General features: G+C 41.2%; 1 protein-coding gene across 5 annotated transcripts in view; it reads left to right on the forward strand.

The window, feature by feature from the left end:
- Positions 1-25,430, forward strand: part of BICDL1 (BICD family like cargo adaptor 1) — a 104,642-nt gene that overhangs the window by 55,060 nt on the left and 24,152 nt on the right. For 3 of the 5 annotated variants that reach the window (XR_008422143.1, XM_053902096.1, XM_053902097.1), the window contains exon 3: positions 23,567-23,695. Coding sequence is in view for 4 of the 5 variants with exons in the window: in XM_053902096.1 (XP_053758071.1) it covers positions 23,567-23,695 (129 nt within the window). In the remaining variant the exon portion in view is untranslated. The remainder of the gene's footprint in view (positions 1-23,566; positions 23,696-25,430) is intronic. The other 2 variants (XM_019467293.2, XM_019467295.2) reach the window with 1 other exon arrangement.

A 25,430-nucleotide genomic window follows, 5' to 3' on the forward strand; every position in this document is an offset into this window, starting at 1 on the left:
TGACCTGAGCCAAAGTCAGACGCTCAACCTACTGAGCCACCCAGGTGCCCCATTGAGAAAAAATTTTCTATAAGGAAATAGCATTTTTGCAAAATAGACCTAACAGATCAGGTAAATCTGAGGGGGGAAATGGTTTTATATCTATGTAGTCTTTGTGACTATTGGTAAGTAATTGGGGGCAAAGATAAAAATAGGCATTATTCATTTGTCAATTCTACTTAAAAGATTTAAAAATAAAATTAATACTTAAAAATTTCCTGCTGGAAACAGCTCATTCTGTAATATGCAGATTTTATAGAATTTGTTTTGTCCCTTGTGACATTCAGGAGTATGTTATAGACAACCTTGAGGTTGAATGTGAGTGAATATATACATGTTTTCCCTGTACTCAACAAATTTGTCAACTTCGTGCCTGGTACCATTCTCAGTAGTGGAGTTATGGGTGGCAAATGAAACAGAGGCCCCTGCCCTTCTGGAATTGACATCAAGGGCAGAGAGAGAAAGTAACTCAATTAACAAAGAGTTATACCTCAGGTAAGCAGTACAGAGGAAAATTAAACAGAGAATAGGAATAGAGACTGACACATGTAGGATAGGGTAAACAAAGCAGGTCTCTCTGATGAGATGACATTTGAGAAGAGACCTGTGTGAGAGACTGAAGCATCTGTGACTACCTAAGGGAAGAGCACTCCAGGCAGAGGTATAGCAAATACACACATCCTGAGGTAAGAGTATGCTTAACAGGGCTAAGGACAGCAAGGGGGCCAGGATGAGTGGAACAGAGAATACGGTGGATAAGAGGAGATGAGAGATGACGTTTGGGTGGGAAGGAACCTTGTAAAGTCTTTTAAGCCATGCTAAGAACTTTATCATATTTTATTGTGAGTAAGATGAAAGATTCTAGACTGTTTGGAGCAGTGACATGATCTGACTTGGGTTTTTAAACGTTTCCTTCGTGGAGAATGAGCTGTAGGAGGACAAAGCTGAACGCAGGGAGACCAGTTAAGTGACTACTGTAGTCAGCATTCTAGGTGAGCGTTGATGCTGGCTAGAACTGGGGTGGGAGAATGGAGACAGGAAGAAGTGGTAGGATGGTGACTATTTCTTCTACTCAGCAAGTACTCATATAGTGCTTATTATAAGCCAGACACTGTTCTAATAGCTTTTTAAATACCAATGCATTCATGCTCCTAACAGTCCTCTGAGGTAAATTTCAAAGGTAGAACCCACAGGATTTGTAGATGGACTGGATGTGGGTGTTAAGGGGAAAGAAGGGAGTCAAGAATGGTTCCTGTGTTTGGGCCTAGAACTCCTAAGAATGGAGTTGCCATCTCCTGAGTAAGGGAGGACTCAGGAGAAGCATGTTTGAGTGGAAGGCCTATCAGGAGTTTGGTTTTTGGGCATGTTCCATTTGAGATGCACATTAGCTATCCAAGTGAATGTGTTGGGTAGGTAGTTGGATATCTGAACTTGAAGTCAGAGAAGAGGTCAGGGCTGGAGATAAATTACAAAGGAAGTCTCAAAGCATTCAGGAAGAAGTGCCAACTGGATGTCTGTTTTCTGCTGCTAAACCTAACCAGAAGCAGATGTGAGAGCAGTCTTTTCCCTTACACATGGTCATGTGGTAACATTTTCATTGGCTTTGGGGTTAGACCTGCAGTTGAATACTAGCTATATTGTTTACTCATTAAGTGACCTCAACTGTGTGACTTAATCTCTTCTAGTTTCAGTTTCTTTACCTATAAAATGGGTTCATTGGACTTATCCCATAGTATTGTTAAGATTAAATGAAATAACGTATGCTACCTAGAGAAGTGCTTTGACATAGAAAGTGCTTAATAAGGGGTGCCTGGGTGGCTCAGTCAGTTGGGCATCCGACTTCGGCTCAGGTCATGATCTTGCAGTCTGTGAGTTCAAGCCCCACGTTGGGCTCTGCACTGACAGCTCAGAGCCTGGAGCCTGCTTCAGATTCTGTCTCCATTGCTCTCTACCCCTCCGCCCGCTCTCACTGTGTGTGTCTCTCTCTCTCAAAAATAAAATAAAAACATAAAAAAATTTTTTTAAGTGCTTAGTAAATATTTATCTTCTCTTTTCTCAGATTTAGTTTCTTTTTTATTATTGTTAAAATATTTTATTTATTTTTGAGAGATGGAGAGAGAGCACAAGCAGGGGAGGGGCAGGGAGAAAGCAGGACAAAGGATCCAAAGTGGCCTCTGCCCTGACAGCAGTGAGCTTGATGCAGGACTCAAACTCACAAACTGTTAGTTCGTGACCTGGGCTGAACTCAGACGCTTAACCGACTGAGCCACAAGACACCCCCAGATTTGTTTCTTGCATTCAACCCAAACTAATAGAACATGGGCTTCTCTTCCAGAATAAAAGAAATCTGAATTTAAAGCCTGCTCCCACATATACTTATTTGGGGGTACCTATTTAACAAGCTCCAAAAGGGATTTCAAATCGATTTCTTATCAATTGATAATGACCTTTTAAAAGAAAGGACTCTACTGAGGTTTATAGAAGTCACAGGGAAAGAAGTCCTAAGTTCTGAGTATTAAAAGATTTCACATACAAAAGCAGAATGAAGGTACAGATAGAAGCACCAAGCGGCCAATCTACCCATCAGTCGTGGGTAATTTACATCAAAGCCTAAGTAAATCCGCTTGAGCCATGGTGATGACCTATAGGAGGAAATAGTGCCCTTTACTGAGGCTGGGTTATTTAAATCAAAGGGAATTAGCTCATTAATTCCCTGATGACCCTGGTGGAACTTTGCTAATGGGACACTCCTGGGGTTTAGCTTAATCCCACTTCTGTTTTCTACAATCATAGCTTGACTGTCCCAAAAAGTGCTCACTTAAGGTGTTCACATTTTATTTCATACAATAAATATTTGAGCATCTACTATGTGCCATGTACTTCTGTAGGGAAACAATATTAAATAGAAAGTAGAACTCCTGTGCTTCAGTTCTTCCCAGTATAAGAGAGAAAACAGACATGTAAACAAATAAACAAAAGAGAGTGCATGCTAAGTGCTGGAATAAAACATTTCAGCACTGAAAATAACGTAGAAATTTTACATTGGGAGTGGCGCCTGGGTGGCTCAGTCGGTTGAACGTCCAACTTCCGCTCAGGTCATGATCTCATGGTGTGTGAGTTCGAGCTCCGCATCGGGCTCTGTGCTGATAGCTCAGAGCCTGGAGCCTGCTTCAGATTCTGTGTCTTCCTCTCTCTCTGCCCGTCCGCTGCTCACACTCTATTTCTCTCTGTCTCAAAAATAAATAAACATAAAAAATAAAAATTAAAAAAGAAATTTTACACTGGGAGATTATAGAAGCAATATAGAAGTCACCTCTGGACTGAGCTGTTAAAGCTTAGAATTTATCAGGTAAAACATTTCGGGTAAAGACATTCTAAAAAGGGAGCACACAATAAGCAGAATCATGGAGGCACGTTCAGGGGGAAAAAAAGGCATAATTTGATTAATACAGTAGTTTTGCTTTTATGGTAGTGTGAGAGAAAGTGACCACTAGTTTGGAAAGCAGTTTTTTCGCTAACCGTTCTCCAGCTCCAAAAAAGAACATTTTAACTTTCTAACCTTCTTTTGAGGTCTTAATGAGTCCCTTAGTAAGCCATATGACCAAAAGACCAAAAAAAAAAAAAAAAAAAAAATCATAAAAATACTAGAATTTTCTTTATTTATTAGGATTAGACATGACATTTATTTTGAGGGAATCTTGAATGTGTCCCTGTGACACAGTTTGTCTTCCAATGAAGGACCCCTAAGAGTTTACCCCAGCCCATTCCCATCACTGCCCTAAATTAAAATTTGCTAAGTAGAGCATCATTCAGAGTAGCTGCCTTCTCCTCCTCGGTCTTCCTGTTTATTATGAAAAGGTTCTCAATTTTTCCAAGCATCTTCAAGCAGTCTTCTTTTGAAAACATAAATATTTCACATTCCAGGAAGTCCATGGTATTCAGTATTTGCAACCCTGAGGGAATAGGAAAGTCTGTTCCAAGATGCATATGTTTACAGTGCTTCAGTTTAGCTAGATAGTAATTCCTTAGCTTGGTTCCATTTTCATATCCACTCCTCCCTTTGCCCCTAAGAACTTTGAAATTTTATCTGCTACCACCGTATCGCCATCCTTGGATGAGGGAGTGCCTCAATTTTCTGCAACTCCTCAGGGCTGTCACTCTCCCCACCCTCCATCAATCCCTGTGCCAAATTTTCTTGGACTCTTTCTTTAGGCTCTTTAAGATCTGCCCTCATTTGCATTTAATCATTTAGACTTTTCTGTGCCAGTGACTTAAACATGAGATCTTCAGTCAGGGTTGAACTTAGAGGTTATTAGAGCTAGCTTCTGATGACCACAATGGCAACAACAGCCACCATACGTAGTGCTTCCATGTAGCAGTCACTGTCCTAAGCACTTTACCTATGTTAATTTATCTCATACTCACAACAGCCTTTTGAGGTACCTATCACTTTATCTTCACTTCACAGGTAAAGGAACAAGCACAGAGTTAAGAGGTCACATTTTTTGCGCAGTATCTGCTGGAGAGGAACTGTACTCTGTTTTAGACCTTGAGTTAGCAAGGCAGTTTCCCCACTAGAACTGAGCCTTATTCGTCTCTGTACCCTCGATTCAGAGCATAGAAAGCAAGTGTTCCATCCCTGTTGGAATTAGTGCAAAGTGCCAGGCCATCAAGTTCACACAGAGGATTGTGTCATTTTGGTTTAAAAAAAAAGAAGAGTAAGAGTGAATCAAAACTCTGATTGTGGATACAGTATATTGGGAATACATGGGCCTATTTTATCATGAGTCCTCATAGAACACTTAAAAATAAAAATTTTTTAGGGTCTTCTCTCTAGCTTCTGAAATATTTTTTATTAACTAGCAGTAGGAATCTGACCTTGAATAATGGCCCTCTTTCAAAAACAAAAGTAGATTCACATCTGCCCTTTTTCCTCTTTTTCAATTAAAGCCTGTGCTGCCAGAGTTGCTGGTCTTAGATGTTGAGGGATTATGTTTGTGACCATGATTAAAAGGATGATAATAAAACCATTATTGTGCTCTAATTTTGAAGTTAGTTGAAATAAAACAAAATTAGGCACAGCCCCTATCTCGTGGCAGTACACCTTCTAAATGTTAAAGAGAGCTTTTATACATACTTGGTATAAACAGGACCAACAGTGACACATTGACTTCATCAGGCATTCCCTCACATGAGTGATAAACATTGTCAGTAGCATCAGACTTGCCTCATTCCAGGGGACGAGTTTTCGGCATCCCTGAAAATTGTTCAGTATGTATGTGACTATTCATTTTGATCTTTTAAAAAATGGTAATAAAATGGAAAGAAACTAAAACGGGAGTTGAAAACCAACAGTGATCTTAGATCACTGTGGTCTTAGGTAAGTCCCTTGCTGTCACTTACTCAAATCATGTCTTGGTAGGCTTGACTTTGTTGACCCACACCTCCATTTCATCATGTGCCATATTAGTGGTTTAGACCAGATAGCCTCTGAGGTTTTTAACTTGCGAAATGCATCTTTCCTCTGAATGCGTATTCTACTTGGAGTTTTAATTTTATCAGAAATAATAGTAATAGCTCTAACATATTACATATTTAACCTGTGCTGAACATGTTATCCACTCTCTTGCATTTTAATATTTAATTACCATTTGTCAGGTGAGAAAACTGGGGTACGGTGGTTGTATAATTTCTCAAAGTCACACAGCTGTTTGTTTCTCCTCCTCTCAAGACTTACCATATTTTGTCTCGAGTAACTTGTGTACTTCCCATGCCATCTGCCATATGTACAGGTACTTATTTTGTGATTCACTGGCTGCTTCCTGAGTAGAGTATTCATCTCCTCTCCTTCAGGACTTGAGGATGGAGACTGTGTCCTATACTTCTTTATATTCCACACAGGGACTTGAAATTTGGTAAATTTTCAAATTTGAAAGTCAATTAATAAATGAATGAATGAATGTATGAGTGAATGAATGAATGAATGAATGAATTCTCTTCCCCCTCAATCTTTCTAAGTTTATGTTGTCTGAGGTTGCCTGTGACTATTGTTTCACTTTCCCCAGTGTCATATTACTGAAAATCCTGATCTTTTGATGCTTACAATATTATTTTCTTTCTTTTACCTGTCTCCCTAGGTTGAGTTCTTATAAATTTACTCATTTTTATTATTTTTAAATTTTATTTATTTATTTTGAGAGAGACAGACACAGCACAGGTAGGGGAGGAACAGAGAGAGAGGGGGAGAGAGAATCCCAAGCAGGCTCGGTGCTGCCAGTCCAGAGCCCGATGAGGGGCTCGAACTCACAAAACCGTGAGATCATGACCTGAGCTGAAACCAAGAGTCAGAAGCTTAACTGAGCCACCGGGGTGCCTGAATTTACTCATTTTTTAAAAACAAGAATAGCTTTATTTTTCCTGATACTAAGATGATACCTACTTCTGTACAATATTCAAACACTATAGAAAAATAATTTTTTCCAAAGTGAAAATCTCTAGGAATTTTATCCCACAGAGGTAATCACAGATAACATTTTGATGAATAGCCTTCCAGACATTGTTATACAAGTGGGCATTCTCACATGCATGTGTGCATATACATACATACAAATAGTTTTCTGTGGTGGAATCAAATAATCTATTTTTTTACTTTAGATTACATTATGAAATCTTTCCATATTAATGCAGGTAGATGTATATAACATTCATTTCATGGCACTGATCCACTATAACGTTTTATATCCAGTCTGCTAACAGCAAACATTTAGATTGCTTCCAATTTTTCTTAATATTAAAAACAATACTGTAGTGAACATCCTTGTACATGCATACCTCATTTTACTGTGCTTTGCTTTATTGGAATTTAAAGATAATGCATTTTTACAAATGGGAGGTTTGTGGCAACCTGCATTGAGCAAGTCTACCAGTGCCATTCTGCCAACAACATTTGCTCACTTCCTGTCTCACGTGTGAGAATTTTGGTAATTCTCTTGACGTATTTCAAACTTTTTCAGTATTACTGTATTTGCTATGGCGATCTATGATCAGTGATCCTGGATGGTACTATGGTAACTGTTTTGAGGTGCCATGAAATGTGCCCATTTGAGAGGACAAACTTAATAAATGTCGAGTGTGTTCTGACTGCCCCACCGATTGGCTGTTCCCCCATCTCTCTCCCTCTCCCCGGGCTTCCCTATTCCCGGAGATACAACTATATTGACATTAAGTCAGTTAATAACCTTACAGTGGCCTTTAAGTGCTCAAGTAAAAGGAAGAGCTGCACATCTCTCACTTTAAATCAAAAGCTAGAAATGATTAAGCGTAGTCAGGAAGGCACATCAAAAGCTGAACAAGGCCAAAAGCTAGGCCTCTTGCACCAACCATCAGCCAAGGGGTGGATTCGGAGGAAGAGATCTTGAAGGAAATGACAAGTGCTACTCCAGTGAACACACGAATGATAAGGAAAGAAACGGCCTTATTGCCGATCTGGAGAAAGTTTCAGCGGTCTGGATGGCAGAACAAACCTGGCACAACACTCCCTTAAGCCAAAGCTGATCCAGAGCAAGGCCCGAACTGTCTTCAGTTCCGTGAAGGCTGAGAGAGGTGAGGAAGCCGCAGAAGAAACGTGTGGCACTAGCAGAGGTTGGTTCACGGGGCTTAAGGAAAGAAGCCATCTCCATAACACAGAAGTGCAGGGTGAAGCGGCAGGTGTTCGTGTAGAAGCTGCAGCAAGTTATCCAGAAGATCTAGCTCAGATCATTCATGAAGGTGGCTACACTAAACCGCAGATGTTCAGTCCAGGTGGAAGCGCCGGTCGGGGGAAGATGCCGTGTAGGGCTTTGGTAGCCAGAGAGGAGAAGTCAACGCCTGACCTCAAAGCTTCAAGGGACAGGCTGACTCCCTTGTTAGGGGCTAGCGCAGCTGGTGTCTTTGAGTGGAAGCCACTGCTCGTTTACTGTTCTGAAAATCCGAGGGTCCCTAAGAGTTATGCTGAGCCTACTCTGCCCGTGCTCTGCAGATGGAACAACAAAGCCTGGATGACAGCACATCTGTTTACAACATGGTTTGTTGAATATCTTAAGCCGGCTGTGGAGACCCACTGCTCAGAAAACAAAGATTCCTTTCAAAACATTAGTGCTCACTGGCAGTGCACCTGGTCACCCAAGAGCTCTGATGGCGTGGAGATGTACGACGAGATTAATGCTGTTTTCATGACGTCCACTCTGCAGCCCGTGGACCAAGGAGTCATTTCCACATTCAGGTCTTATTATTGAAGAAATACATCTGGCTAGACGAGCTGCCGTAGACAGTGAGTCCTCTGACGGATCTGGGCCAAGTCAACTGGAAACCTTCACCATTCTAGAGAACACTGAGAACATTCCTGATTCACGGGAGAGGTCAAGATAGTGACGTTAACAGGAGCGTGGGAAAAGTGGATTCCAACCTTCATGGAGGAGAGGGGAGGGTTCTAGACTTGAGTGGGGGAAGGAGCTGCAGATGGGGTGGAGACAGCGGGTGAGCTGGGATTGGAAGTGGAGCCTGAAGATGGGACTGAATTGCTAGAAACTCGTGGTAAATGTGAACAGAGGAGGAGTTGCTTCTCATGGAAAGAGAGCGGTTCCTGGAGATGGAATCTGTTCCCGGTGAAGATGCCGTGAAGACTGCTGACGTGACAACGAAGCACTCAGAATGTTCTGTACACTTAAGTGAGAAAGCAGCGGTGGGGTTTGGGAGCACGGACTCCAATTCTGAAAGAGGTTCCACTGTGGCTAAAATGCTATCAAGCAGCATCACCTGCTGCAGAGGAACTGCTCATGAAAGGGAGAGTCAATTGATATGGCACACGATGTGTTGTCTTATTTTAAGAAACTGCCACAGCCATGCCAACCTTCAGCGACCCCCACCCCGATCAGTCAGCAGCCACCACCATCGAGGCAAGACCCTCCCCCAGCAAAGATGACCTGCTGGAAGCTCAGATGATGGTTCATGTGTTTTGTTTTTTTTTTTTTTTTTTTTTGCAATAAAGCACTTTTAAACTGAGATATGTAAGGTTGTTTTAGACATAATGCGATTGTACACTTAATAGAGTACAGTGTAGTGTAAACAGAACTTTTTTTTTTTTTTCGACAGTGGGTGAGCTGGAGAGATGGGCAGAGGGAGAGAGAGAGGGAGGGAGGGAGGAAGAGAGAAACAGAGAGAGAGAGATTCTTAAGCATGCTCCACTCAGCACAGAGCCTGACGTGGGGTTGCTCCCACAACCCTGGAATCATGACCTGAGCCAAAATCAAGAGTCGGACGGTTAACCAACCGAGGCACCCTTGTGTAAACACAACTTTTATGTGTACTGGAAAACCAGAAAATTTATTTTACTCGTTTTATTGTGATGTCTGTTTTATTGTGGTGGTCTCGAATCAAACTTAACAATATCTTCAAGCTATGCCTGGATGTAAATTTTAGGTACGGAGTGAGTTTCATCTGCCTGCATTACATATCTGAATGAAGACAGTATTCATTAATGAGGCAGTACAGCAGATGTCTATATCCACGCCATTAACATGTAGCAGCAAAAACTTATGAGAACCCAATATCATAAAATGTATTACATGAGTAAATGTCTGCCTTTACAGGCATTGAACTTCATGTTGTTCAGAAAAACAGGTTCCTATTAAACATTAAAATGAAAGACTTGGGGGTGCCTGACTGGCTCAGTCAGAAGAGCATGTGACTCTTGATCCTGGGGTCATGGGTTGAGCCCCATGTTGGGTATAGAGAGAATAAACTTTGGGGTGCCTGGCTGGCTCAGTCAATGGAGCATGAGACTTGATTCTCAGGATCATGAGTTCAAGCCCCACATTGGGCATGGAGCCTACCTAAGAAAGAGAATTTAAAAAAATAAAATGAAAGCCTTGAACAACATAAACCTTCATTTTATTAAAATTCAAATTTTTCACTTGAAGGAATTGTTAAGATGTTTGTTTCTGTGTTTCCTCTAGCTTGGTAGTAAAGTTATGCTTTGTGGAATTTAAAGAGGGTGCTCTGTGTTATAAAATGAAACATATCTTGCTAGGAGAACTGACTTTCTAGTAAGAAAACATAAACCATTCATTCTCCAAATAATGCGTTAAGCGCCAATGACACGTTCAAGGTCTAGCAGGAGAGAGATTAAAATAATTAGTAAAATACACCTCAAACTAGTTGAAACCTAAAATGAGAGACCAGGAAAACAAAATGCTTTTATTTGAATATTTGCAAACATCAGTACCACTCCACTTATGCCTCAGGTTTTATTTTGCTTACATTTCATTGGGCTTTTTGAGGTTTGAATTGTATTCATCAGTTGGGAGATTATCAGCTATTATCTTCTTTCCCATTCACTCCACCCTTTATGGAATTGCAGTTTATATTACGGAGGATATGCTAACCTAGCTCTTCTATTTTCCATCTCTTTGCGTCTGTGTACTATATAAATGCCTTCTGACTAGTTGTACAGATTAGTCTTCTGATTTAGTAATTTGCTCTTCACTTGTCTCGTGTGTTCTTAAACCCTGTTCATGACATTTATAAGAAATTGCAAGGCTTTTTTTCCAAAGTGGGTTTTGCCATATTATACTCCTACCAACAGTGTACGAGAATTCTAGTTGTTCCACTTTTTTGGCATTTTGTATTGTCAGTCTTTTCAATTATAGCCTTCTTAACAATGTGTAAAGTTGTCTCATTGTGGTTTCAATTTACATTTCCCTGGTGACCAGTGATGTTGGGCACTTTTTCATGTGTTTATTGGCCATTCATAGGTCTTCCTCTGTGACGTGTCTATTCAATTTTTTGCCTGCTTAAAAACTTAGATTGTCTTTTTATTATTGAGTTAGAGGTTTTTATATACTGTGGATAGAAGTCCTTTGTCAGATGTAAGTGCTGCAAATACTTTTCTCCCAATCTGGACCTTACAGATTTATTTTTTAAATAATGTCTTCTAATGCTTAGAAGTCTTCAATTTTGATATTACCCATTGGTTTTTAATTTCAACTCTTATTTTTTTATTCCTAGACATCTTAGTTCTTAATCTTTTATGTATCTAAACATAACACAGTTGCCTTATAATTTGTATCTGATAATTCTAGGATCTGAAGTCTTTGTGAATCTGTTTCTGCTGTTCTTGCTGATTCTTGCTCATGAGTCCTAGTTTTCATGGGTATGTTTTGTTTTGTTTTTCTTTTACTATAATCTGATTGTTTTTATTAGAAAATTGTTTGTGGAGATAATTTGAACTTTGGATGGAGATACCATCCTCCAGAGATTATTTATTTTCTTTTGCCACATGTCTAGGGGCACTACCAACCTGGCATTTTTTTTTAAAATAATGTTAGACAAACAGAGAAGTTAGAAAAACAATATAGAAATTCTCATATACCCTTCATCTAGTTTCCCTTAATGTCGACATCTTATGTAACCATAGTACAGTACCTAGTACAGTACAGATTAACATTGAGACAATAATGTTCACTAATCTACGTACCTACTGGGATTTTACCAGTTTTCCCACCAATGTTCTTTCTCTGGCCCGGGATCCAGTTCAGGCTCCCATCTTAAAATTTAGTTGTCATGGTGTTTTGTTCCTTTGTTGCTGTTGTTGTTGAGTCTCCTCCAATCTCTGACAATTCCTCAGTCTGTCTTTGTTTTTCTTGAACTTGATACATATGAAGAGTACTGATGAATTATTTTATAAAAAGTCCCTCAATTTGCATCGTCTGATGTTTTGTCATGATCAGCTGAGGTTGTGCACTCTTCCAGCGACAGCACAGAAGTGTGGTTGTGTCCTTCTCGGTGTATCCTGCACATGGGGTTTTATGGGTTTTTTTACTGGTGATACTAACTTTTATCACTTGTTCAAGGTGGTGTCTGCCTGGCTTCCCCACTGTGAGGTTACTACCCATAATCAATCAATCTTATGGGGAGATGATTGGAGACTGTGCAAATATTCTGTTTCTCATCAGATTGTACTTGATAGCTGCAGCGTTCACCCTCTGGTTCTTGCCTGCAGTGCTCATTACTGTGATGTTCTCCTGATGGTGATCTTCTGTCGTCATTTCCTCTACATTTATTTATTGTAATTCTTCTGTAAGGGAATGCTGCCCTTTTCCCTCTGTCTATTTATTCATTTATTTTATCAGTGTGAACTCATGAGTATTTCACTTATTCTATGCGTTATAATCCATCACTGTCATTGTTTTATTGATCAGATGGTCCTAGCCTTCACCATGGGGAGCTCCTTAACATCTAAGTCTGTTCAATATGCCTCCATCATTTTTTGAGCATTTCCTTTATTTCTGGCATCTCAGGATGTTCTAGGCTCATCTTGTATTTATCCTGCCCCAATCCTGGAGCCAGCCGTCTCTCCAAGGGGCTTTGGTTCATTTATTAAAGACTGGCATTCAGAAATGAAGATCTAAACAGTAAGTGTGCACTAGGATGTTGTTACTCTAGGGCCCTCCCAGAAGACAGGTCTAGGAAATGAGGGAAACACACTAACACTATGTTGCTTGCCTAATGATGATTTTCATTAACAGACATCCATCATTATTTCTCTATCTATTTGTAAAAAATATTAGTAAGTTCATACTGATATCTCTGATTCCAGTCCAACACCACAGAATTCGTTCTATCCTTCTTTCCTTATTTGTACCTTATTTTTCTGCAAAAGAAAAACCTGGTTCTCATTATACATCATATATTTACTTATTTGTTCAGTTCTATTAAACACATACAGTAGTGTCAGAATCACTGACCCATACCTCTGTGAGAATCAAAAAAAATTTTTGAGAGAGAAAGAGCAAGTGGAAGAAAGAAAGAGGGAGAGAGGGAATCTTAAGCAGGCTCTGTGCCCAGAACAGAGCCCAATGTAGGGCTAAATCTCACAATTATAAGACCTTGACCTGAGCTGAAATCAAGAGTCAGATGCAAAACCAACAGAGCCACTCTGGCACCCCAAGAAACAGATTTATTAACTACAGTGCAGTATCTGTGTATATGCCTTTTCTCTTAAACCTTACAGTGTACAGTCAAAATACTGTTTTCCCCGGGGCACCTGGGTGGCTCAGTTTGTTGTTTCTGATTTTTGATCTCGGCACAGGGCATGATCTCACCATTCGTGAGCTCGAGTCCTGTGTCAGGCTCTGTGCTAATGATAGTGTGGAGCCTGCTTGGGATTCTCTGTCTCCCTTTCTCCCTGCCCCTCCCCTGCTTGTGCTTCCTCTCTCTCTCTCTCTCTCTCAAAATAAATAAACTTAAAAAAAATACTATTTTCCAGTTACTTAGGTTAGTTTCTTTCTTCTCCACCCCCTTCCTTGTAGTCATGTTATTCATTAGTGGCATAGTTAGGTTTATTTCTTACTGATCGTTTTCCACTAGTTGGTTGTAATAATTTGCATATGTGAAACATTAGCATAGATCTGTCACTATTTTTGTTAGCCCTGATGCTTTGAAGCATCTTTCCTATTTTACCCACTATTTTCAATTGTTTCCAGTATGAGGGTCAGGCTACATAAGCCTCATTACTAGAAATGAAGGCTTTTCTTTGTAAAGGTAGTAGTGAAAGTCTTACTGTCTTCATACGTTAAGGGAAATATAAATACATGACAAATTTTACTTCTGAGTTTTATTTTTGAAAGGCTTTGGGAGAAATTGGCATATGGAAGCCTAGTGAGAACAAGAAGACAATTTTACATTTTTCACATTTATTTATAATTCATCTAGTAGATGGCTATTGCTATTATTATCATAAATAACCAAGAGTGGAAGAAAAAAAGTCTTATCATGTTACATGTTGTCAGTAGGCTCATGGCACCACCCGTTAATGAATATGAATGTTTTTAACAGTAAAATCTAGAAAATAAGAAAATACAGACCTCTGGTTAATTGGATTTTTCAGTTAATCAAGGCTAATAAGCATATTCATCTCCCTATCTGACATAGTAAGTTTGTCTATTCCATTTCTACTCAGTGCTTCTTACCCACCACACCAGTGACATGTATTCATTCTAATTGTGAAATATGAGGAAATCCCAGCTGCCTAACCATAAGGAGTGGTAAAGAAAATTATAACACATCTACTAGATAGAACATGCAGTCATTTAAGTTGATACTTGAGAAGAATCATAATAACACGGAAGTGTTTTTGATACAATGCTAAGTACAAACAGTATGATCATAACTAATTGTACGCAGACACATGTAGAAAGATTAGGGGAACAAACCAAATGCGAACAATATTTTTAAAATTCAGAAATAAGGTTCTGTTACATTTAAAGTGAAAAACTAATTATTTTAAAAATAGTGTGCTAAAACAATGGTTTTCAACCACAGCAAAGTACAAATGGTTTTAAATAATTTGCCCCTTGTTTTAAATGAGAATACATTCAAGCTTGTTGCTCTAATGTCCCTGTCAACCTTAGTAAGCATTTCTGAGATGGAGCAAAGGGGGATAGGAAGAGGGTGCTATATGTTGAGGCTAGTAGGAGTCTGCAGACCTGGGTAGGAATCCCATTCCAGCACTTACTGCTACCTTGGGAAATGTCTTACCCCTGATATCCTCATCTGTCAGTGAGGAAAGTCAGAGTAACTGCTTCTTCCTGTTATAAGGATTAAATGAGATAATAAATGTGAAAGGCTCAGAACAGGATGGTAAAGCACAGTAGATGCTTGATATGTGAAATGCTGCCATAGGCGCTATCATTCTCATTGCTACCCCCAAGGTGTTTCAAGCAGATGGCCATTATCATGCCCTGGCGGAAAAAGGATTGAAAATTTCTCTCTTTAAGTAAAACTCAATAAATCAGGCAGAGTATTAAAATAGTAGATCTTTCCTACTATAATTTCTAAGCTGACTGGTTTATTTTTTTTCCTTTTAACAGTTAAACAGTTGCTTCTGTGTTATTAATGCAATTTCTTTTCCATTTAACAAGAAAGTATATAGTTAATAGTTCTGCTTTGGCCAGTTTAAACAAATTTAATCTAAATGTTCTAGTTTGGGGAAATGTCCCTATGTTATTCCTCATGCCAATAAGAAGAGTAATCATGGAATAGCTCTGCTCAGTGGAGAGAAAGTAATGTGTCCTAGATGGTACTCTGACCAAATTAGGCTATTAGGGAGAAGTAATACACAGTGTCAATTTGTTTTGCCAACTTGAGGATTAATTAATAATAACCCAAGCACTCTGTGCTTTTCAGCACTCTAATAGAACTAGAGTTATTTCTCAAACGTCTGGTTTTCTGTATCATCCAATCTGTATGCAATGAAAGTAAAAAAGATTTAATGTTTTGAGATAAGAATATTAGAATTAAGTATCTAAAGATGAAAATGTTTCATAATACCCAGTGGTGGCAAGTATTGAGAAGCAGGCATATTTGTACTGTTGATGGGGATATAAACTGGTGCAGTATTTTTAGGGGATAGTTTGGCAATACCTATCAAAGTGAATATGTGTATTCTTTTACCTAGCAATTCCACTTTTAGGAATTTATTCACTTAGAGGATATTCTCCCACAAGCACAAAGATGGATAAGCAAGGATGTTTTTGCAACAATGTTTATAATAGCAAAGAATTGGAATACTCTAAATGCTCATAAGTAGGGATTAAATAAATTATGTTATATTCACATAACCAAAGATAGTTTTTTTCATGTTTATTTATTTTGAGAGAGAAAGAGAGAGAGAGAGCACAAGCAGGGGAGGAGCAGTGAGGGGGGCGGAGAGAGAATTCCAAGCAGGCTCCATACTGTCCGCAGAGAACCAAACACTGGGCTTGATCTCATGAAACAAGAGATCATGACCTGAGCCAAAACCAAGAGTTGGATGCTTAACCAACTGAGCCACCCCGGTGCCCCTAAATACAGATAATTGTTAAAAAGAATACAGTAGATCTACATATTGCTATGGAAAGATGTTAAGATATATGTATTGTTAAAGGCATAACTTTTTGTAATATTTTAGATATGAATAGAAATTTCTAGAAGGACTCCCTTGAAACCTCTGTAATGTGGATGATAGTAAAGATGTCACTGGGGAGGGACACTGATGACTAGGAGTAACTGGGGACTGTAACTCATTTCAGTCCTTTGGCTGTCAATCAAATCTTCTTTAATTATTTTTATTCTGAACATTTGTTACTCTTACCATGGAAAAAAAATTTTATTTCAAAAACCAAAGAACAAATACCTGAACTAAAATCATACCATTTTTCTTACATTCACCTATGATTACAGATATCATACTTTGCCACAGTTTTGCCACAGCTGTTACTGGCTGCTTAATTAGGCACAGTAGCCAAAACTCATCATTTTGAAAGTCAACTGTGTTAAGTCCCTGCCATTTTCTACTATAAGACTGAATTGCCCTAATGTTACTCCACCACCACCACTACCAAAAAATGTCCTGAGGCCAGGACTGCTGCCCCAAAACTAGAAATAGGAGAATTTGGGGGTGCCTGGGTGACTCAGTCAGTTAAGTGCCCAAATTCGGCTCAGGTCATGATCTCGCGGTCTGTGAGTTCGAGCCCTGTGTCGGGCTCTGTGCTGACAGCTCAGAGCCTGGAGCCTGCTTTGGATTCTGTCTGTCTCTCTCTCTCTTTCTCTTTCTCTCTCTCTGCCCCTCCCCTACTCTTGCTCTGTCTCACTCTGTCTCTCAAAAATAAATAAATGTTAACAAAATTTTTTAAAAAGTAGGAAAATTTGTATCTCCAAGAAGGGTATGGCTCCTGAATATTTACTGGCTATTGAATAGCTTTGAAGGGCCACCAGGAGAGCAGAACTGAAAGACGTGGCTGCCAAATATTTGTTTCTCCGTATTTTTTTAGCTTGATCCACCATCTCTGTGATGCTGGCCAAGTCAGTTAACAGGCTGTTCACAGTGCAAACCCCAGAACTGTGGGTCCCCATGGACTGTGCACATGATAGTGCCCTATAACATACACATTGTGTTCTTAGTAGTACCTCATTTTAAAGACAAATAAACAAAAAACACTGATCCTTGAATATTTTACTGTTTCCCACTACTGTCCTGAATTTGTAGCCATGTAATATTTCTTTCCTTTCGTTATTTCCCTGAACTTCAGTGATTTAGTTCAATCTCATAAAGTCCTGAGTTAGAAATAGGGAGGGGGGGGGCACCTGGGTGGCTCAGTTGGTTAAAGTTCATGGGTTCGAGCCCTACTTTGGGCTCCACGCTGACAGCACAGAGCCTGATTGGGATTCTCTCTCTCCTCTGCCGCTCCCCCACTTGTTCGTGTTCTCTCTCTGTCTCTCTCTCTCACACAATATAAATAAATAAACTTAAAAAAAAAAAAGGGGGGGGGAAGGGGCATTCCATTAGCCCTGCCCTTTTTGTGGTATTTTGTAAAAGAAGAATAGGCCTGTAATTTGAGAAAATAAGACTCCGATTAAATGACTCCTGTAACTTGCATACATATATGTGGTAGGACAAGAACTCTAACCATGATCATTTGGCTCAACTTTTTTTCTTTCCATTATACCATCCATCCTCTCAGGAGCAGAGCAGGTACCTTCAGAGAGATCCCTGTCATCCTGGCTAACTCTGCTAACGTGAGGAATTCCAAAGACGGTCTGAAATTCATTATGGAGCTAAGACAGACTTTGCAGACTTCCTCATACTTTGATCAGAAAGGATCTAGGGGTGCCTGGGTGGCTCAGTCAGTTAAGTCTCTAAATCTTGGTTTCGGCTCAGATCATGATCTCACGACTCATGGGTTCGAGCCCCACATCAGGCTGTGCACTGACAGTGTGAAGCCTGGTTGGTATTCTGTCTCTCTCCCTCTCTCTCTGTCCCTTATAAGTGTTCACAGTCACTCCCCCTCCCTCCCTCTCTCTCAAAATAAGTAAATAAACTTAAAAAAAAAAAGAAAGCATCTAGAACATGAGTTATGTACAAACTTAAGAGATTATTATTTAATTTATATGCAGAAATAGCTAATACTCATTCTGTTAGGTCTAAAGATCTGAGCCAGAGTCTGTCTTTGAAGAAAAAGAGAATAATTTACTTTGAGAGGTGCATTAGCTCCTTGCAAATGGTGGTAGATTTGTCACTAGATAGTAGTAGTAGTAGTAGGTAGGAGATTTGAGTGATGCATTCTTTCCATCACCGTAACAGGCACGACTGGCTACCTGGCTAGAGGCGGCTGTATGTCGTGGAAGAGCAGAGGACTGGGAAGCCGAAGACCAGGGCAGTGCCACTTTGTCTCGGCCTCCAGCTCCGTGTCTGCAAAACAAGGCCAGTGATTCCTGCTTCTTAGGGCTTTCAGAGAGTCAAATGAGAGATGTAGGTTAAAAGCTTTTGTGAACAGTACATCCCTGGGCACATCTGAGGAGTCAGACATTTAAAGAAGACACATTATAGCTTAGTGGTCAGGAGCTGAGACTCTGGATGCAGTCAGGCTACCTGATAGAAAGAGATCATTTTTATTGCTAGGAAGATCACTTTGAGAGGAGACTAGTCTCAGGAGCGTTTCTAATACAAGCTTGGGCTAGATTTATAGCCTTCAGTGCAATCTCTGTGGCGTGGTTGTCACATGATTCATATCAAGCTGGTGATACTCAGAATAAGGTAAGTTGTCTGAATTACCCAGTGCGTTTTGCAAATCTAAACATATTTGAAACCTTGATAGTCAACTGAATTCAGTACAGGCATTCAAACTGCAGGGTTTATTAGACAGAGTTTTCCTTATGAGCCCTAAATTCTATTAGAAGAAATTTAGAGGGTGTTAAAGTAAAATATCGTAGCATTAAAGAAGAAGGAAAGAAAAAAGAAGAGAAAGAAAGAAAGAAAGAAAGAAAGAAAGAAAGAAAGAAAGAAAGAAAGAAAGAAGTCTTGCTAACTTGGACTCATAAAGGTTTGGGTTTAATACTGGGACATAAAAATAGGAAAAACTATTTCAAGATACAAAAAAAACAGTACAGGCACACCTCAGAGATACTGCTGGTTCGGTTCCAGGCCATGACAAGAAAGCAAATACCACAATAAAGCCAGCCAAATGAATTTTTTGGCTTCCCAGTACACATAAAAGTTCTGTTTACACTACACTGTACTCTATTAAGTGTACAATCGCATTATGTCTAAAACAACCTTACATATCTCAGTTTAAAAGTGCTTTATTGCAAAAAAAAAAAAAAAAAAAAAAAAACCACATGAACCATCATCTGAGCTTCCGGCAGGTCATCTTTGCTGGGGGAGGGTCTTGCCTCGATGGTGGTGGCTGCTGACTGATCGGGGTGGGGGTCGCTGAAGGTTGGCATGGCTGTGGCAGTTTCTTAAAATAAGACAACACATCGTGTGCCATATCAATTGACTCTCCCTTTCATGAGCAGTTCCTCTGCAGCAGGTGATGCTGCTTGATAGCATTTTAGCCACAGTGGAACCTCTTTCAGAATTGGAGTCCGTGCTCCCAAACCCCACCGCTGCTTTCTCACTTAGGTGTACAGAACATTCTGAGTGCTTCGTTGTCATGTCAGCAGTCTTCACGGCATCTTCACCGGGAACAGATTCCATCTCCAGGAGCCGCTCTCTTTCCATGAGAAGCAACTCCTCCTCTGTTCACATTTACCACGAGTTTCTAGCAATTCAGTCCCATCTTCAGGCTCCACTTCCAATCCCAGCTCACCCGCTGTCTCCACCCCATCTGCAGCTCCTTCCCCCACTCAAGTCTAGAACCCTCCCCTCTCCTCCATGAAGGTTGGAATCCACTTTTCCCACGCTCCTGTTAACGTCACTATCTTGACCTCTCTCTCCCGTGAATCAGGAATGTTCTCAGTGTTCTCTAGAATGGTGAAGGTTTCCAGTTGACTTGGCCCAGATCCGTCAGAGGACTCACTGTCTACGGCAGCTCGTCTAGCCAGATGTATTTCTTCAATAATAAGACCTGAATGTGGAAATGACTCCTTGGTCCACGGGCTGCAGAGTGGACGTCATGAAAACAGCATTAATCTCGTCGTACATCTCCACGCCATCAGAGCTCTTGGGTGACCAGGTGCACTGCCAGTGAGCACTAATGTTTTGAAAGGAATCTTTGTTTTCTGAGCAGTGGGTCTCCACAGCCGGCTTAAGATATTCAACAAACCATGTTGTAAACAGATGTGCTGTCATCCAGGCTTTGTTGTTCCATCTGCAGAGCACGGGCAGAGTAGGCTCAGCATAACTCTTAGGGACCCTCGGATTTTCAGAACAGTAAACGAGCAGTGGCTTCCACTCAAAGACACCAGCTGCGCTAGCCCCTAACAAGGGAGTCAGCCTGTCCCTTGAAGCTTTGAGGTCAGGCGTTGACTTCTCCTCTCTGGCTACCAAAGCCCTACACGGCATCTTCCCCCGACCGGCGCTTCCACCTGGACTGAACATCTGCGGTTTAGTGTAGCCACCTTCATGAATGATCTGAGCTAGATCTTCTGGATAACTTGCTGCAGCTTCTACACGAACACCTGCCGCTTCACCCTGCACTTCTGTGTTATGGAGATGGCTTCTTTCCTTAAGCCCCGTGAACCAACCTCTGCTAGTGCCACACGTTTCTTCTGCGGCTTCCTCACCTCTCTCAGCCTTCACGGAACTGAAGACAGTTCGGGCCTTGCTCTGGATCAGCTTTGGCTTAAGGGAGTGTTGTGCCAGGTTTGTTCTGCCATCCAGACCGCTGAAACTTTCTCCAGATCGGCAATAAGGCCGTTTCTTTCCTTATCATTCGTGTGTTCACTGGAGTAGCACTTGTCATTTCCTTCAAGATCTCTTCCTCCGAATCCACCCCTTGGCTGATGGTTGGTGCAAGAGGCCTAGCTTTTGGCCTTGTTCAGCTTTTGATGTGCCTTCCTGACTACGCTTAATCATTTCTAGCTTTTGATTTAAAGTGAGAGATGTGCAGCTCTTCCTTTTACTTGAGCACTTAAAGGCCACTGTAAGGTTATTAACTGACTTAATGTCAATATAGTTGTATCTCCGGGAATAGGGAAGCCCGGGGAGAGGGAGAGAGATGGGGGAACAGCCAATCGGTGGGGCAGTCAGAACACACTCGACATTTATTAAGTTTGTCCTCTCAAATGGGCACATTTCATGGCACCTCAAAACAGTTACCATAGTACCATCCAGGATCACTGATCATAGATCGCCATAGCAAATACAGTAATACTGAAAAAGTTTGAAATACGTCAAGAGAATTACCAAAATTCTCACACGTGAGACAGGAAGTGAGCAAATGTTGTTGGCAGAATGGCACTGGTAGACTTGCTCAATGCAGGTTGCCACAAACCTCCCATTTGTGAAGAACACAGTGTCTGTAATGAAGTGAAGTGCAGCAAGACAGGGTGTGCTTGCATCCAAGCACACTTGGGGACAAGACAGCCCCACATTTACCATTCTGATCTCTCACTTACTGAGAGTTTGGCAAGTTCTTTCATTTCCCTGAGTCTGTTCCCTCGTTAGTAAATTGAGCTGGATAACCACTCCTTTGGCTGTGACAATTGAGATAATGCATTGAAAGCATTTAGCACAGTTCTTGGCACATCATAATTACTCAGTACATATTACTAATGTTATTTTTTGTTAAAAAAATTTTTAACATTTATTTATTATTGAAAGAGAGTGTTAGCAGGGGAAGGGCAGAGAGAGAGGGAGACACAGAATCCGAAGTGGGCTCCAGGCTGTGAGCTGTCAGCACAGAGCCTGACACGGGGCTTAAACTCACAAACTGCGAGATCATGACCTTAGCCGAAGTCGGACCCTCAACCAACTAAGCCACCCAGGTGCCCCCTACTAATGTTATTTTTAAGCAAGGATGTCTAACATTGTGTTTCTGAGTGATTAAGAAACTACAACAAGCTGGTGGTGTCCAAAATTAAATTTAGAATAAGTAAAACGAGATGGTTTGCTTTTAGTTTGTGTGTTTTGTAATTGTTGTTTAAAAATTAGAACTATAGGCTGAGATCCTTATATGGCTCTCTAGTCTAAGGGAGCAAGAGTTGAATCTATGGGACCAAAACTAAGATGGACAATTGCTTATACAGCCCTTGAAGATGAAAATAACTATTGAACATGTATCTATTAATATGAGAGCCTCACTGAAAAGCTAGCCTACGAAGTCAACATCATTACCATCCCACTTCCTCCAGAAGCCTTTCCTAACCATTTCAACACATGGTGATCACTCCCAAGAACTCATGAAGCCTACTGACCCCATCTGGCCTCAGAAAAGCACTGAGGCAGTTATTTAACCTGTCCCATGGCTCTTCTCTCTACCAGGCAGTGTTCAGGGCTCCCCTCACTGGGAGCTAGGCTGGACTCCCAGGAAAAAGACCAGAGTTCAAGTCTTATCAAGGGAGCATTCTTTCAAAACACTCTCCTGCATGTTCAAGAGAAGGTGCTGACATACTAAATGTCATTGGTGTTCTGTGTTTGAGCATTAGAAAATAAGTGGATTAGGGTTGGAAATAAACATCTCAGCCAGCACTCCCCTGGAGAATTAAAAGTTGCAAAAGATAGGGATGCCTGGGTGACTCAGTTGGTTAAGTGTCTGACTCTTGATTTTGGCTCAGGTCATGATCTCACGGTTTGTGAGTTCAAGCCCCATGTGGAGCTCTGTGCTTGCAGCTTGGAGCCTGCTTGGGATTCATATTTTCTCTCTGTCTCTGTCTCCCCTCCCTTCCTCCTTCCTTCCCTCTGTCCGTCCCTCCCTCCCTCCCTCTCTCTGTCTCTCCTTCTCTCTCTGTCTCTGTCTCCCCCCTCTCTCTGCTCCCTCTCTCTCCCCTCCTCCCCCCTCTGCTCCTCCCCCACTTGTGCTCGCTCGCTCTCAAAATAAATAAACTTAAAAAAAAAAAGTTGCCAAAGATGTCCTTGAGGAAAGAATGGCAAAAATCTTAACAGACATTGGGGTGCTTGGCTGGCTCAGTTGGTGGAAAATGCAACTCTTGATGTCAGGGTTGTGAGTTCGAGCACCACATTGGGTGTAGAGATTACTTAAACATAAAATCTTAAAAAAAAAAAAAAAATCTTAACATGTTACAGGGAACTTCAAATAGTGCCTATGTTGAATGGAAATGAGAAATGTAGACAGAGGTGATTCACTTGGGCCTTACTGAGGAAATGGATGAGAGAAATAAAGGAATTTCTAAGGTAGTAGGTATATCTATCTGCCTTATTCTTTCACATAAAACAGAGACTTTTTCTCTATTTAGTAGATGTTTGCTGAACTTCTGTTGTGTACAGAGTGATAATGATGGTACTTAACATTTGAGACCTTGCTGTTTCTTAGGCCTGTTTCCCCTGACAGGCAAAGTGGTCTTTACCAAGATAAACTCCCCCCGTAGTGGAAGTAGAGATGGATGTTTGTCTTGTTCGGGTACTAGGGACTACACGGACCCGCATTTCATCCTATACTCCTTCTAGAGTAGGAAGTTGTAAAGAGATGCTTGGGAAAGGAAAGGCTGAGGTCTTAACAGATTTCCTTTGCACAGCCTCCGAATCCACCCTGAAGGTCTCTTCTGCTTGCAGGCCTCAGAAGTTGAGAGACAGCTCTCCATGCAAGTCCATGCCCTCAGAGAAGACTTTCGGGAGAAAAACTCCTCGACTAACCAGCACATCATCAGGCTTGAAAGCCTTCAGGCTGAGGTGAGTCCGCCTGTGTGGCACTGCTTGGAGATGGAAGTGCTTTTCTCGTTAGGGGCGCTGTACTGGATCTGGTGGATAAGGAGCCCCTGAACTGGGAAATAAAACTTTGTTTTGTCTACAGTCTCTAAAAATATTTAAAAGTCTCTAGAGATGTATCTGTAAGAAACTAAATGGGGAACACTTGATTCATGTTGCACTGGGTTGCCTGTTGTCTGGAAGAATAAGGTTGCTCAGAGTCACTGCTGAGTGTGTTGAAATCACAAATGACCCGCTTTTACTGAACATATTAATCCGTCCACAAACGTCCTTGCCAATCCTAAATAGAAGATGGGGAAGAGGATTTTCCCTTTCTCTATTCCATGTAGGTCCAGTTCAGTCCACCTTATCGGGACCTATTGTAATTCTCACCTATGAGAGTCATAAAGTAGCTACTTCATAGGACTGTTGTGTTTGATGAGTTAATACATGGAAAGCACCTCGTGTGGTACTTAGAATCAAGTAATGTTGTTAAAAGTGTATGAGAGGCCAGAGCATGGCAGTCAGGGTCTATGGCCCTGAGTGGGCCAGAGGGAAAGAAAAAGTAGCACTTAGAGGACAACTCTGTGAGAACCCGGTTGTGGGAGGGGAGAAGAGGGAAGTCGTATCAGCAGCCCAAACAGGGGCTCTTCCCCAGGGCGGCATCCACCTAGTCTGATCTTGAGGGGCCCTAAGCCAGTTGTCTGGACAGCAACCCTTTGGCTAAGGTACACTTGAGGGGACAGTCTAAGGGTCTAGGGCCAGATGAATGTGCACCCCCGCTGTGGTTAAGGAATCCGTCGGTGTGGTCAGGCCCAGAGAAGCCCAGGTGGCTGCTCCCCTGCTTTGGAAATGACCTGAAGATGTTTTTCCTAAAGTCTGTCAATATCTTCTCTTTTCTCCTGCCTATCATTCCCTTCCTTTCTCCCTCCCCTTGGAAATACTACTGGTATTGAGCAGCAGGTTCTTGAAGTAAGTAGCTTGTTCCGGCGGGGTTCGGCATGCCTGTGTGTGACCACTTGTGTGCATGACTTTCTGTCCCACCGCCTTTGCCAAGCTCTGACTCCTTCGAGTTGCCTGTTTTCCTCTCGCCTCTACTCACTATTTCAAGACCCTTGTGACTCAGGGTCATTCCCAGGAACGTTAACTGGCAGATTTGGTCACAAGTTCAGTGCATAGGGTGGGGTGAGGGAGTTGTCATCTAATATCGATGCCTTCATGCAGTACCACTGCTACTTTAAGAAGGCAGCCTATGAAATTGTCCAAGTACATTACTTCATGTAGCTCTGAACTTCTAAAGTTGTTTTTTTTTTTTTAAGGGGCCAGGATTGTATATCACAACTGTATTACCTCATTATTTCACTGACTGGAACTTGAGAAACAAAGATTATCCATGGAAGGAAAATGTAAAGGTTGGAGGGTATTTAAATGAAAATCACCTAGAGTAAGAATTCCCTTCATGTGGGTAATGTGCTTCAGTGTGGGGAATAGTGGCCCCATTCACAAAAAGGACCTGTTCCTTTTGGTCCCTTACCCAGGTGCACACTTGAGAGACAGTATGTCTTTGTTTGGCTAGATACCTGATCTCTCTGGACAAAGGCCACATACTTCATTTCCCCAGGACAGCATCTTATCTGATTGATTGGTGGCCAGGGAAGATCTGTACCCTACGAACAGAATCCTAGTGTGGAGACAGAGAATAGACAAAAAGCAGAAGGAAAGGTGGATTTCA

Source organism: Panthera pardus, unplaced genomic scaffold (genome assembly GCF_024362965.1).
Source record: "Panthera pardus isolate Hobbes unplaced genomic scaffold, ASM2436296v1 HiC_scaffold_15, whole genome shotgun sequence".
NCBI classification, from domain to species: domain Eukaryota; kingdom Metazoa; phylum Chordata; class Mammalia; order Carnivora; family Felidae; genus Panthera; species Panthera pardus.